Source organism: Procambarus clarkii, chromosome 81, assembly GCF_040958095.1.
Source record: "Procambarus clarkii isolate CNS0578487 chromosome 81, FALCON_Pclarkii_2.0, whole genome shotgun sequence".
Lineage (NCBI taxonomy): Eukaryota > Metazoa > Arthropoda > Malacostraca > Decapoda > Cambaridae > Procambarus > Procambarus clarkii.
Window position 1 is genome coordinate 21,448,909 of NC_091230.1, and position 13,999 is coordinate 21,462,907.

General features: G+C 38.2%; 1 protein-coding gene across 4 annotated transcripts; it reads right to left on the minus strand.

Moving 5' to 3' along the window:
* Positions 1 to 4,376: 4,376 nt before the first annotated feature.
* LOC123773002 (threonylcarbamoyladenosine tRNA methylthiotransferase) lies at positions 4,377 to 13,840 on the minus strand. 4 transcript variants are annotated; one of them, XM_045766465.2, is made up of 11 exons: positions 13,728 to 13,840; positions 11,923 to 12,050; positions 11,099 to 11,249; positions 10,463 to 10,600; positions 10,003 to 10,095; positions 8,819 to 9,007; positions 7,069 to 7,271; positions 6,747 to 6,892; positions 5,883 to 6,063; positions 5,330 to 5,476; positions 4,377 to 4,717 (listed from the first exon to the last, which is right to left on the minus strand). In XM_045766465.2, exons 2-11 carry the CDS (start codon positions 12,031 to 12,033, stop codon positions 4,391 to 4,393), a joined length of 1,686 nt encoding a protein of 561 aa, XP_045622421.1. In that variant the 5' UTR covers positions 12,034 to 12,050; positions 13,728 to 13,840; the 3' UTR covers positions 4,377 to 4,390. The 4 variants fall into 4 exon arrangements, with proteins under 4 accessions (XP_045622421.1, XP_045622422.1, XP_045622424.1 ...); XM_045766466.2 differs by having other exon boundaries at positions 13,673 to 13,775; XM_045766468.2 differs by having other exon boundaries at positions 11,923 to 12,068; positions 13,728 to 13,767.
* Positions 13,841 to 13,999: the final 159 nt, after the last annotated feature.

Sequence of the window (13,999 nt, forward strand, 5' to 3'; positions counted from 1 at the left end):
CCCAGGTACTTATTTACTGCTAGGTGAACAGTGGTACTAGATGTAAGGGAACATGACGAAACATCTCTGTTCTGCCCCGGGAATCGAACCATTGGGATCGTGGTTCGTCTGGCATATCTTCGCTAGAGATGACTACTATATATTTACTATGCAACCATTATAATAGCACTTAACTATTAGTGCTTGCTTATCAGTGATTACGAGTTGTATCTGGTGCTTTTTTAAAATACCTTTGACTATCTAGTTCTGCGTCGTATTTGCTCTTAAAGTTAATTGTATGGAGAAGGCAACTTCTATATATGCTTCGAAGGAGCTCTTTATTAATATAGTCGGCTTCCAACAGGTGTGCCGCATCTGCACTACTACACGTATCCAAGCATGGAGATCTTACATTCAAAGAATATATCTGTTCTGGAAAAAGTTCAATGCAGAGCGACAAAAAATCACCCCAGAACTAAGTTAACTTTCATACCAGGAACGGTTGAAGCCTCAAATCTCGATGAGATTTACAGAGTAAATCTCATCGAGCTCTTCAAAATGCTGAACAAATTTAAAGATATCAATTCAGACAAGTTATAAATGATGTAATATAACGCATACAGGTGGCAATCGCCTTAAGCTCATCTAACCACATTACTGTAAGGTTCGGTTTCCAAGCAGGAAGAGTCATTTGCTCACGTTTCTTACATCTTTCATCCACAGGGTTATAAACTCACGGAACCGCCTACCCGCCGAAACCGTAAATGCCAAAACTGTTGAATTTCAAAATCCAACTGGAAAAGATTATCAAGGCAAATGGGGATACATTTGACAAGCCGCCGGCTTCCTGTCATCGGCGAGGCCACTAATGTTAGTGGCCCTCAGGTAAATTGAGGTAAATATAATGCCTCTGTTCACTTACTAGTAAATATGTACCTGAGTTAAGCAACTGTTGTGGGTGTCATCCCTTGGCTCATAGGACCTCTATACACTCGAAGGCTTCCTGTCCCCTGGCAATAGGAAACCATATATCTCTCAGCTAGACTGATATTCACCGTGATGTCTTTACTCTGGAAAACATTACATCCGGCGTCCAATATCCTGTTCTTCCGTTATATTCTACGCGTCAATGGTGCCAACTCCTCGTCTCGTATTGCTTAATGTACTCATTCATTCATTGAAGGATACCACGTCCTCTACAGTGCTCTCACACCTACTTTTTGTTATATAATATGCTTAGAATCATGCCTTTATGCAATCATTTCTTCCCGAATAAACCCCTCCAGGTTTATGGCTCACGAAAATATTTACAGTGATGAAGGTGTCTTGCGTCACAGCCAGACGCCGTCAGATAAGCCTCACCGTTATCACTAATCAACGCACATGTCGATAAAACATGAAAGCCTAAACCATAGTTATATTACAATAGCCATTTCTTTTTTTTATTGAAGACAAATATTGCGCACCATTCAAGTCTTACATACAAGAGGAAATTTTCACAAACAACAGCGCCATACAACACTAACATCAATATATGGATACTACACGTGGCACAGAGGTGTGTGGAGGAGTGGGTGCAGGGGTCGTCCCCTCCTCCAGGTGCTCCTGACGCAGCACCAGCACTTGACGGGGTCACGGGGTCAGTCAAGATTTAAATAAAAATTATGGATGGGCGCCATCTTGATGACCTCATCATCTGAGTGCGACCGTAAATATTATTCACCTATAGGTATTTTATAAATTATGACTGAATAACACCATCCCCAATATATTTCATCACGAATTATGCAATGGAATTACACGTTGCCCTATACAGTATATACTTTATGACAGTGTATTGTGCACCCCATACTCGGTATAAAGTGGTATTTTATTGTGCACCCCATACTCATCCCGAGGATTATTTATTGTGCACCCCATACTCATCCTGTGAGCAGTAGCACAAAAGAATTACAGAGGGCATAAAAGGTCTTAATCAGACCTTAGTTAATGTTGTTAAACAATTAATTTATCAGCACACCTTATAATTATTTATGATAACTAATAACAGCACTTCTTGCTCTGCAACTGCTTTGCATGACTAATATTACACACTGGAGTTAAGTAATTTTGGTAATTCAGTACAGTACTTAATATAATTTCCATTGTTGAGTACCAGAGTTGTTTATCATTTTATGGTACACAGCTTATGTACTTTCATCCTATATTTTCCATTATCTAATAGAATCAAAATATGGACACAGAGCAAGAATTTAATTTAGTGTACTTTACCATCTGCAATACAATACAGGCATTTCATTTCATACTATTTAGATCTACAGTATCCCTAAAATGGCTAAATTTTCACAGAATACAATATAATGTACATTCCTGCCCTTGTCCACGCACCCTACACTTCATGGCATTTAGATTCCTATACAGAACAAGCAAACTGCCAGAGATACTTGCAGCCCAGAAGTATTCAAGCTGTAACAGCATCTATCAGTCTAGTGATTTTGTTACTTGCACAATGCAAATGATTTGTTCAACAAATTTAATCCTAAAAAATTCCTGTAATTGGTACAGGAAGCCTGCATATATGCTGTATATACGTTAATCTTGTAGTACTTCCTAGGTCAAACTACCGATTTTCTTCAAGATGAAACTGTACAACATTTGTTTATCTTCCATGTACCTACTTACTGCTAGATGAACAGAGGCAGTAGGTGAAACAAAATATGCCCAACTATTGCTGTCCTGAACGGGATCCCATTTGAGAGTCGATAAAAAAGCCAACAACGAACCTGCTAGTTTCTGATTTCTTTAAATTCAGGTCTCCTTTAATGACAATTTATAAGATTCTATTGGATAACCCAAGATTATGTTTAACATTATTTTTATTTACTGTAATCTTGGCAAGGGAATAAACTTTATCATGTTCTTACAGCCCAATGTGAGAGGGGTATCCACATCAATTTAACTCTGGCCTTTATTAAGTATGCATATATACAGTATTTATATTTCGCTCCAAATATGATATTTGACTGGAAGATGTTTGACTCTGTAAAATAAAAGACATGGAAATGATGCAAATGAGTACAAATGCATGCACACACACACACCATATTACCGAGTTTCTCGTTAACCTGCTTTTACATAGAGCTGCTTGAAAGAGCATGATTTGACATATGCATCAATAACATATAGCTTGAACTGTTAGTATTAAGGCACATTCCTTTTAGTATCTTAGTAAACACTGATGTTTGTAAGCCACTATTTCTTTACAAAACCATTATTTACACTTAACACTTAAACAATCACTCACTCAGTCTCGCACTCGAAAATATAGACTCTCACAAGATGGCCATCCTTTTCCAAGGCATTTTCTATCCCACAGCAGTACCAAATTAAGTGAATATTGTACTGTTAAAGCCTATAAAAAATTGGCTTTACTGCAATGTCATAACAAAAGATGGCCTCCCTAACAGCCTTGCTTGCCCTTATACACAGCATTTTCTTCTAGCAGTATCTGTGCCTGCACCAGGAACATGTCTTGAACACAAGACCCTTCAAATTGCTGTAGCCTTCTGCCTTTGTGCCCCAATTCACACCAAGTGTATTTACAACAAAGTGAGAGCCGACGAATATTCAGCACTACAGAGGTTCCAGGGCTTGGCATGCAAGATAGTGATGTTAATGACATAATCAATTAGAGCCTTGCTACAGTCCAGAGCCCAGCAGAGAAAGATCCTCAATTTCTTCAAACCTAAAATCCCGACAGTTCCATGTGTCATTCGGATGAGTTCACAATACATCTCTGGAAAAGTGGTAGACAGCTGGTGTGGGACTTTACATGTGTATTCATCTTGGGCAATGCCTGTATCATTTTCAGTATTGTTCAATCAGGTGGCACTAGCAATGATAGGGAAGCAGTCAAATTCGACAAGCATAAGGATCTGGGCCATTGGTCAACATTTTGACATTGGTCAATTCCTAAATTTAGGAATTTAGAAGGACAACTTAGGAGAGTGCTAAGACTATCATGGGGTATTAAACAGTGTGGTGTGTTTCTTAGCTTTTTCAAGAACAAAAAAATAATTTCCACAGCCTGCCCAGTTAACAACAGTTCTTAAGCAGCTAACGCTTGCCAAGACCTATATTTGGTCAACCTTTTCCCGGCCATCCAACCATTTGGGGAAATACAAACTGATTTAATCAAGGAATCAATATTCTCCAATTAAAAGCACATTGTTACAATTACTACAGCACTTATAGTCCTAGTGGTTGGGCAACTTCCATTTTGCTCTCTCCATCTCACACCACATACCCAGTGCTCATCTGGGTCTATTCCATTTACAATTCTGTAGTTTTGTTTTATTAGCAACTCTGAAAAATGAAGGTTTTCATGAAAATTCACAAAATGTAGAAAAGTTTAATCAATCATATTTCCATTTAGCATTTTAAAACAAACCCATGCAAGTTTGACTAGGAGGGCTGAAATGAGCAATATGAAACTTAGTATGATGTATCGTTCCTGCTTGGCAAGATCTTCCTTCAACTGATTCTTCTTGTTGGAACCTAAGATATCCTGGGTGTTTACCAAGCCAGAAACTTCACCTTTGGGGAGGGATTCAGTCATTGTTGGAGAAATGGGTTTTGACGTTTCAACTGGTCGTCCACGCATGTAGTGCTTGCCCGTTTCAATAATCTCCACTTCAACCAACTTTCCCAAGAAATCTTCATTTTTTGGAACTAAGACCTAAATTAAAATATAAATACTGTAATGAGCCATAAAATGTAACTTTTATATTGAAACATATTTCATATGTATATATATAGTACATACTGTACTACACACACAGTTACTTACAAAACTATTACTGTACTGAAGTTGCTTCTTTGATCCAAATTCTTATAGCAATTTTAATCAATAAAGTGTGTCTCCCCAGAACTGTTTAAACTATCAATCCAAGAACACTGCATATTTTGTCTTCAGTGTGAATACCAATCATGGCGAGTCATGACATGGCCTGGCATCTACTGGTTACTGTTAAGCACTTTTAAATATCAGAAAATGCTTCACTATGCACCAAGAACATGGTCCTATGATGCACCAAAATTAGTTTTCACTTCAGTATAAAATGTAAGAGATATTGAAAAGAATGAAGGGTGGGAAGTTCATTTAAAATGATTGGTTATTAGTCAGCTAAGCAATGTAAAATGATACTCTTCCTCATCTTCAAGAATCTTAGTAGTACCTTTATCTTCTAATGATTTTAATCATTTTTGCAAAATAATTTGTAGAGTCATGCATATCTGCATGTACAGTGCAGTTTACATGACACGTGACCAGAAATATGAGAAGTGTTACCTGTTCATAATATTTATTGTGTCCAACCCAGTGCTCCTTGTCATGGGACTCCTCTGTTACAAGAACTATTTGCTTTTCTCCCAGTTTATGGTCATATGGACGGTAAGAATGAAACACCTCTGTCAATCGCCTCGTGCGATTCTTCACCTGGAAAGAGGCAAAATGGGTTGGATCAGTTGGGGAAGTCTTTAGGGAGAAACGGTAAGGAATGTGATTGCCTTGAAAGGGGAGCAATATTTATAAAACTTATTAACCCAGTAAAACAAAAAGTTCACATTATATGACTTGAAATCTTTTTCTAGAAGAATAATGTAAAGGATTCACTGTAAAGGATTGGTTCACATGGCATCTGAACTTCATGCTTCCTTATTCTTACTTGTAGCCCACACCCTGTACGTCCCCCAAATTTATACAACAGTACAATCGCAACACTTATCTAGCATCTGGCACACCACCACTTTTCCATGCCTTCTGGTAAGCTTTCCATTAGCTACAGCTAGATCCGTAAATCTATTGCACGAAGTCAACAAATAATGGTTTCCTGGAAACTTACCTCTTTTGTTGGTATTCTCTGCATCTTTGCTGCAGGAGTACCCGGCCGAGGATAAAACTGGTTTATAAAGAGAGATGGGAACTTGTATTTGCTACAAAGTTTGATTGTTTCCTGAAAATCTTCTTCTGTTTCTGTTGGGAAGCCACAGATAATATCTGTTGCTATTGTAATACCAGGTACTCTGCAAAGAAGAAAAATGAACTGGATACCTAGAATGCGTTTAAAAGATGAAAATGATAAAGATACTGTAACCAGATGTGAAAATCTAGTTAAAACACATCTAGTTGCGATAACTATCGGTAGATGTGTTTTACTCACATGAGGGTGATTAAGAAAGGTATCCCACAGTCAGACATGTCTGGCTGGGGTTATGATGAGCATAGGGGGATGCAGTGTTTACATTGTGCTATGATGAGTACAGTGGGTATGATGAGCATAGGTGATGCAGTGTTTACATTGTGCTATGATGAGTACAGTGGGTATGATGAGCATAGGCTGGTATAGAGGGCACAAGCTGGCATAATGAGCATAGGATGGTGTAATGAGCACATGCTGGTAAAATGAGCAGGGCCAGAACATGTATAATTAGGCCAGGAGGGTGAAATTTGCAGAGGGAATATCATGGTTGTATTGTGCATTATAGTGCTATATTAATAAATCTTAATACCTGAGCGTTTTAACATTACCATAATTTTCTATATAATACAATTCTTGATCTTGGAATGCATCTTATTTTCTTATAAGATTCTTAAAAAAATACTAATGTTCCAGTTTTTAGCATTAGGGCTTAATGCATTCCTATGTAAAATCCAGGCTATTGTATTTCTTTTATGTCAAAATACATTGTACTTGTCAATGCCATACCTGTCCTTCAAAAAGTTGACCACTTTACAAAAATCATCAATTGAATATTCTCTTTTCATGTCCCCCAACACACCATCACTCCCAGACTGGACGGGTACATGAAGAAAGGCATAAACACGAGGATGCTGCATAATCTTGGCCATTTCCTGCAAAACACAGAAAATCAAATACTCGGCAAAATATGCCAGGTACTGTATGTAACACAGAGGGAAACTCCAATCTGATGTGTCAGGAACTCATTTATCAGAAACACTCATAACTGAACCAATGAAGGAGTCAAAGATACTAATAGAAAGGAAAATATATAACAGGATAAACTTACCTCTAAATGATCTAATATGTAAGGTGGGTTTGTCATGCCCAGTCTTAATCTACAGCCTTCAGGTATGACCTCCACCAGTTGCCAGAGCAGCTCTGGTAACGAAACACCAATATCTCGCCCATAGGCTCCGGTGTCTTCAGACGTCAGCCACACCTCACACACACCTTCGCTGAATGACTGTTGTGCTCTGGCCACTACTTCTTCTGTAAGAGGACAAATATCAAATTCATTACAATTTGCAAGATCTTATTACAAAATCAGATACATTTTGCAATGTATACATCTACCTGATGGTTTCAAAACTGACAAAAATACACCAAATTCTCTTAAGAAATTGTGATGTTTCTAAGTATTTATTGATAAGAAACTTACAAAATTATAATCTAGTATTACTAATGAGAGACAATTAAGACAGACAAGCACATTGTCCATATATGTATGTATCACTGTTTAGATTCCAATAGTAAATTACTGCATATATATTATTTATTTTTCATCCTTTCACAATTTATTACAACATTTACATCAACATTTACATGTTAACCCGTCTGACTGTGTCACCCAAATGTTGTTCCCACCAAGGTCAAAATGTAGCTATTAAGCTTATTTTGTAGCTATTAAGCTTATTTTGGGCAGTTTTTAAATTACACTTTTAGTAAGTAAAAGATCTGATTTTTCCATTTATACCATTAAAAATCCTTACTTACAAAAATATAAACAAATACTTTTGTGTTTAAAATTCATAATACAAATTATGGTTTAACCCAATACTGGGCTATATGTTCCCTTGACAGTATATCATCATAAATACAGTACACTCAATAAGCAATACAGCCAAAGAAATAATTTGCTTGCCATTTTTATTACATTTGTTATAAGAAAAAATAGTGTTCTTTCCATATAATGGTAGTGGACCCATTACAATTTAATTACAGTTTTTATAATGCAAAATATTGTTCACTAAGCCAACAGTCAGGACCCCACCCAGGAGACATTGCTAAGATGCCAAGCTCTCATCAAACCTTGCTAAACAGTGGTAAGGAGCTTCACAAATAATCTCAGCACATAATTTTGTACAGGAGTCAATAAAGAATAATCTCCCTTGTCTCCCCTCTTAATCTACCATTAATCTACCTCCATTTTAATCTACTACTGACAAAGACCACTCTTTGCAGTGCAGAACAAATGTATCAACATCCCCCCAAGTGATAACTGGCAACACATTGAATGCCAATTTTCACTCTCAACTATGAAGGAAACTTGCCACTACCTGATGACGGTTAGATCACCACTACTGTACAGGGTCGATAGAGCTATCGGTACCACATGGGTATGATACCAGTACCACAGGGGTATGATACCAGTTGTACCACAGGGGGTATGATACCAGTACCACAGGGTGTATGAGACCAGTACCACTGGAGTATGAGCTCAGAACCACAGATGGTGTGAGGTCAGTACCACAGGGATATGATGTCAGCACCACGAGTATGATGACAGTTCCACAAGGGTACCACAGTGGTATGAAGTCATTAACACTAGGGTATAAGGTCATTACCATAGTGGGTATGAGGTCAGCATCACATGTGTATAATGGCAGATATCCAAAAGCCAGAACTGAAAATATTTATCATAACCACCCATTTGTATTTAGCCGGGGAAATAATTTAGGAACACAATAACTAACAGCTCAACACACGTCACTGGATACATACTTTGCTTAATACGTATAAATTAAAAGAAAACTTACCTATATCATATGACCCCAACTCTCCACGTGCATGTTTAGTTTTACAATAAGTGCACTGATTTAGGCACCCGGTGTTGATGGATATAATTTCTATAAGAGGGTTTCTTCTTACTTTAGGCAAGAGAAGTGAGGCTCCACCCTTTCTCTTGCCTGCTTCTTTCTTCTGACTCAGCATTCTTACAGAATTTCCTAAAGAGATAAAGAAAATAAGTCAATTTGGATGAATATAAATGGACGAATTAAACACAAGAATAACTTATTGAGCCTAATCAGCGTTACAAGAATTACTACTGTAGTCATATACAGCACCTTTGCCCACTTCAGTAAAAATATAAAATAAAATCCTGAAAGAAACTTGATAAAGAGATCAACAAGAGGGAGTTGGAAAACACTGGAAGTACAGCATATAAACACTAATATTACAAAATCAGTATACCTGGCCCAGTACTGTAGTAAAATGTCAATGGGGCATGCCAGAAAAATAATAAGGCAACATAAAAAGTGAAGAATTATATGCACAACTGAAAGAACAATTGGATACATGTCTCACTGTTGAGACTGAATATCAAAATAAAAATGTATGAAGGATTGAAATGCCTTGGGCCAAGTCTTATTTTACTGTTCCATGCATCAAGTTAAAGATGAACTAATTTTTAATAAGGCTTCTAAGAACTAAGGTAAGAACAAGTATCATAAATGGCTTATTACTATTTACCATAACAAATGGTGTAATATCACAGCCCAAATTCACAAAAGCAAGGGCTTACTATACAAAAAACTAAAATTTAAAACAATAATTTCTTGAAACCTTCACATTACATGAATCAGCTTGTATGATACAAGTCATCATGAAACAAAACCATACAAACTAAACCCATCAATTATATAAACCAGGTCATTTAAATGGGATCACGAGAGCCAACTGTGCAAAGCAATCACTATATATACTGTACCGCACTGCAGCTTCAAAACGTTGACATAAATTAAGCATATACACATATACTGTGTATACTGAGCTGTGGTGGGTATGTGGGCCTGCGGGCCGCTCCAAGCAACAGCCTGGTGGCCCAAACTCTCAAAAGTCAAGCCTGGCCTCGGGCCGGGCTTGGGGAGTAGAACAACTCCCAGAACCCCATCAACTTTCAACCAGGTAACCAGGTATAGTGTAGTATATTAGGACTCACCCTTCAGGGTTTCCTCCACGACTTCTACAACACGGTCAATCTGTTGCACCCCTATGATGCTTAAACCTTCCAGAAACTCTGAACGTGGAGCAGCTGAAAAACATAAAAATAATGAGAACTTTTAAATGCTTTTATTTATAAAACTTGCAAAAAATATATATCACACATACCAGCTACTTCATCTGTTATTTATTACATGCACATTTTTCCATACTCCTCATAACCATAGCAGGATGGCAAAGGCAATATTACTCCACCACATAGCCTCATTTTCACAAAGTTTTGGAAAAGATGAAAACTGTACAGAATGCAATCCTAAGAATTCTCTAAGTTGCTTTCACTAATATAAATGAAGAAGCAACCTCATTAAGCAGTGGGAAAGAGGATGCCTCAGTAAGCAGTGGCAAAGAGTGGGGAAAACTACCTCAATTTCTTCATTACAGGTATTACTAATGTTTACCTTGAGACACACAACCAGCCACCACCACCTTCTTGCCAGCTTCTCTCCCTGCTTTGATCTCATTGCGAAAGTGGTCCTCAGCTGGATTCTTCACCGTACAGCTGTTCAGTACCCATACATCAGCATCTGACTTTTCATCTATAGGAGGCACGAAGTATGGTAAACTTTAATCAATTTATTCAAGGTTCATGTCAGCATCATGAGCAAAGTCACATTTATTTTTTCTCCTTTTTTCCTCTTGAGTTTCATGTCTGAGTCAGTGTATGTTAAATTATGATATATATTATTTTGTAAAGCTTGATATTACATCCTTATGAACTAAGATTCATGAAACAAGAAAACTCATTAATTTTTAAGTAATTCAGTTATTATGAAAATATGCAATTAAGAAGTGCAATTAGGAGTACTAAGCATAATTAGTGAATTGCTTCTTCACACTAAGCTCGGCACTCATTTGAATCAGAGATGTATTTTGTACCAGAAGGACAAAGCATATAAAAAGATAAATTAAACACTTTCAATGTGAAACATTATTTTAGTAAATTCTAAACATTAAGACAAATACTTAGTTTATAACTTACAACACGAGAACACTTGTGTCACAAAAAATATAAGTTAAATTACTAAATAACTAACCAACAATTTTGTATCCATATGCTGCCAGTTGGCCAGCCATGTACTCGCTGTCCGAGCTGTTGTGTGCACATCCCCACGTTTTAAGGTATATCTTCTGGGTCCCTGGGATGATGCTCGTACACCGATTCTCACATGCTGACTCCTCTCTCACCTAATATTACCCAAAAAACAAAATGAAGCCCTAAATTTAATAAAATGGCCATTTTTGTTGAGGCTATCAGTAATTTCCTAAGCTAAGTGCTGATTCAGTCAAGCTGTAGGAAAATGCACCAGACCTCCCCCCCCCCTTGCCTACCAGGAGCCAGGACCGGAATTTGGTGGTCACACACATCACAGTTAGGATGCTCTGGTTCTGGCTCACAGTATGCAAGGGTGGGTCTCAGGGGCCTGGTGTGTCTTCCTAAAGTGACTGGACAGCGAGGGGACCCTCCCAGAATTTTTTTTTTAATCATGAATTATCTTAAGAAAATCTCTCATGTCTTTTCAAGGGTGAAGTTATTTATGAATGGATATCATGCAGACAGATTAAATATAAATATTGCAGCCAGATATGGGTCAGTATGATATGGATGAGGGTGAGAAAGATATCCCCAGTCTGGAATATCTCACAATACAATGTCTTTAAATGAGTACAGAGGAGTTGATAGCAACAGCAGTTATAATGAATATAGTGGTGCAACGAGCACAGGGCAGTGTATTGAGGATAGGATGTAATTATCACAAATTATCGTCATACAATTTAAAAACTCAAATACAGTACTGTTCACAGAAATAAATTAAGAGAATTCACAAATGTTAAACAACATACCAAGCACATTACCAACCTCCTCAGAAGCAACCATCTTTCTATGCCTCACTCTTGGCATCACTGAGTTGCGTGACCGTTGGGCAAAGAGATCTGCCCCATCACGTACTAAATCTTCTATATCTTCCATTATTTATAATGTCCCTCCTGAGGATGAATCAACTTCTTAAACCAAAACAAGATTAAAATGAAAGTAAGAAATGATTCTATCATTTATATATTTTATAACTATGCCAAACAAAATTTGACTGCAAAATAAGAGAATTATCAAAAACAATTAGTAAAATAATTATAAATAAATTTCAATACAGTACAGTACAATACTAGAGAACATTGTATTAACATAAAAGTACTGTATATACGTATTATGAAGTCATGTGTGATATAAATCACTTTCATCAAACGGTACTCATAAGCTGTTGTAACACAGTATAGGCTGGCATGCATTAACGCCTAGATAATCAGTTTGGCTAGGTATGCAGCCTTTAAGTTCACTTATAATATCTTTATAAAATAATAAAATACAATAAGATACCACTTGTTATATTACAGTCTTCTGATGATTCAAGCCTTCTAATGGGCTAATTTACATTTCCAACAGCATATCTTTTAATGCTTCTCTATGCTTACCACCAACAATTTGACAAAGTCCTACATATCGTGAACAGATTACTGTACACACAGCCACAAAATTCCAAACAGCTGCACACACCTCATGAATAGAGTAGAGGTCACATGTTCTCTCAAGGCATAGAATACTTTCATAAATAGAAATTAGACTGTATTTATCAAACCATTTATTAGTTTCAAAACACTATTAGGTTGTTCTCGGCCCAACGTCATTAGTGGACAGTCTTTTACAATCTTGTACCTCGTAACTTATTTTTTTAATAAAAGCAAACTAAGCTGATGAAAGATGTACAAGTTCCATGAGTGGTGATGTAAATGATTGACACAAGGGTTACTTCTTTCTAATAGTATACCGTTAATCCACAATTCCCATATTGACACATGATGTGTGCATCACTAGGCCAGTTGGGTTTTTTAATAACTGACTGGGTGACCACATTGCCAACCTCGTCCTTCTCTAAGGGCAACCTCAATCAAATTAACAGCTTTCCCCACTCCAATGACATACCAAACTGTGCCATTTCCCTGAAGGTCACAATCTCAAGTTACCTAGATGAGGTCAGGAAACAGGCTACGTGTAGAATATGAGAGTTCACCTTGACCTGACCACACATAGGTCGCCTGGTGGAGGAGAATGCCTCCAGCAGGAGGAAGCCACAGGTGGCTGGTGGTACAGGGCTGGTGGCTCAGTGGACAGCACGCTGGATACGTAGTCCTGTGGTTTGGGGTTCGATTCCCGGCGCCATCGAAAACAATTGGGCAGTTACTTTCACCCTGATGGTCCTGTTACCTAGCAGTAAATGGGTACCTGGGAGTTAGACAGCTGTTATGGGCTGCTTCCTGGGGATGGGGAAAAGTTAGTTAGTAACAGTTGATTGATTGACAGTTGAGAGGCGGGGCGAAAGAGCAGAGTTCAACCCCCGCAAGCACAACTAGGTGAATATAACTGGGTGAATACAGGTGCTGCAAGTGGGGCGACTCGTCCTCAAGCCCTACAAGAGCACCGAGGGAAGGCAGTTTATACAATGTTCACCGTGTATAAAGTACTTCCACGCCGCCAAGCCTTAGCATACCGTGCACCAACACCATATACCGTGGCCAGGATACCTTCACCAAGGACACAGCTGCGTGTTACTCACTCTAAGACTACAATATATCGGGTGTAAAAATAGTGTTGAAGCCAACGCGACTCACATGTAAACAAACGTGTTGGTGAGGCTCGTCCCTTACCCCTCACTCACTCGGCCCCCCCTCTCTCTCCTCTCCCTCACTTCTCCCCCCTCATTCCTCCCTCTTGCCCTCACATGGCCCCCCTCACTCCTCCCTCTCACCCTCACACGCCCCCCATCATTCCTCTCTCTCGCCCTGACCACCATTGCCCTATTATAAGTGACTTCAGACCTAATGGTATGTTTACGGGCTATTCATGCCCGTGCCACCTTTTGGGGGGTTTAATCAATCTTTAT

Coding starts and splice junctions, on each gene's coding strand:
- LOC123773002 (XM_045766465.2), bottom strand. CDS start 12,033: ATGGAAGATATAGAAGATTTAGTACGTGATGGGGCAGATCTCTTTGCC. Junction 10,601..11,098: donor ATATGGATACAAAATTGTTG/GTTAGTTATTTA, acceptor TGCCTCCTATAG/ATGAAAAGTCAGATGCTGAT. Junction 9,008..10,002: donor CGTGGAGGAAACCCTGAAGG/GTGAGTCCTAAT, acceptor TTATCTCTTTAG/GAAATTCTGTAAGAATGCTG.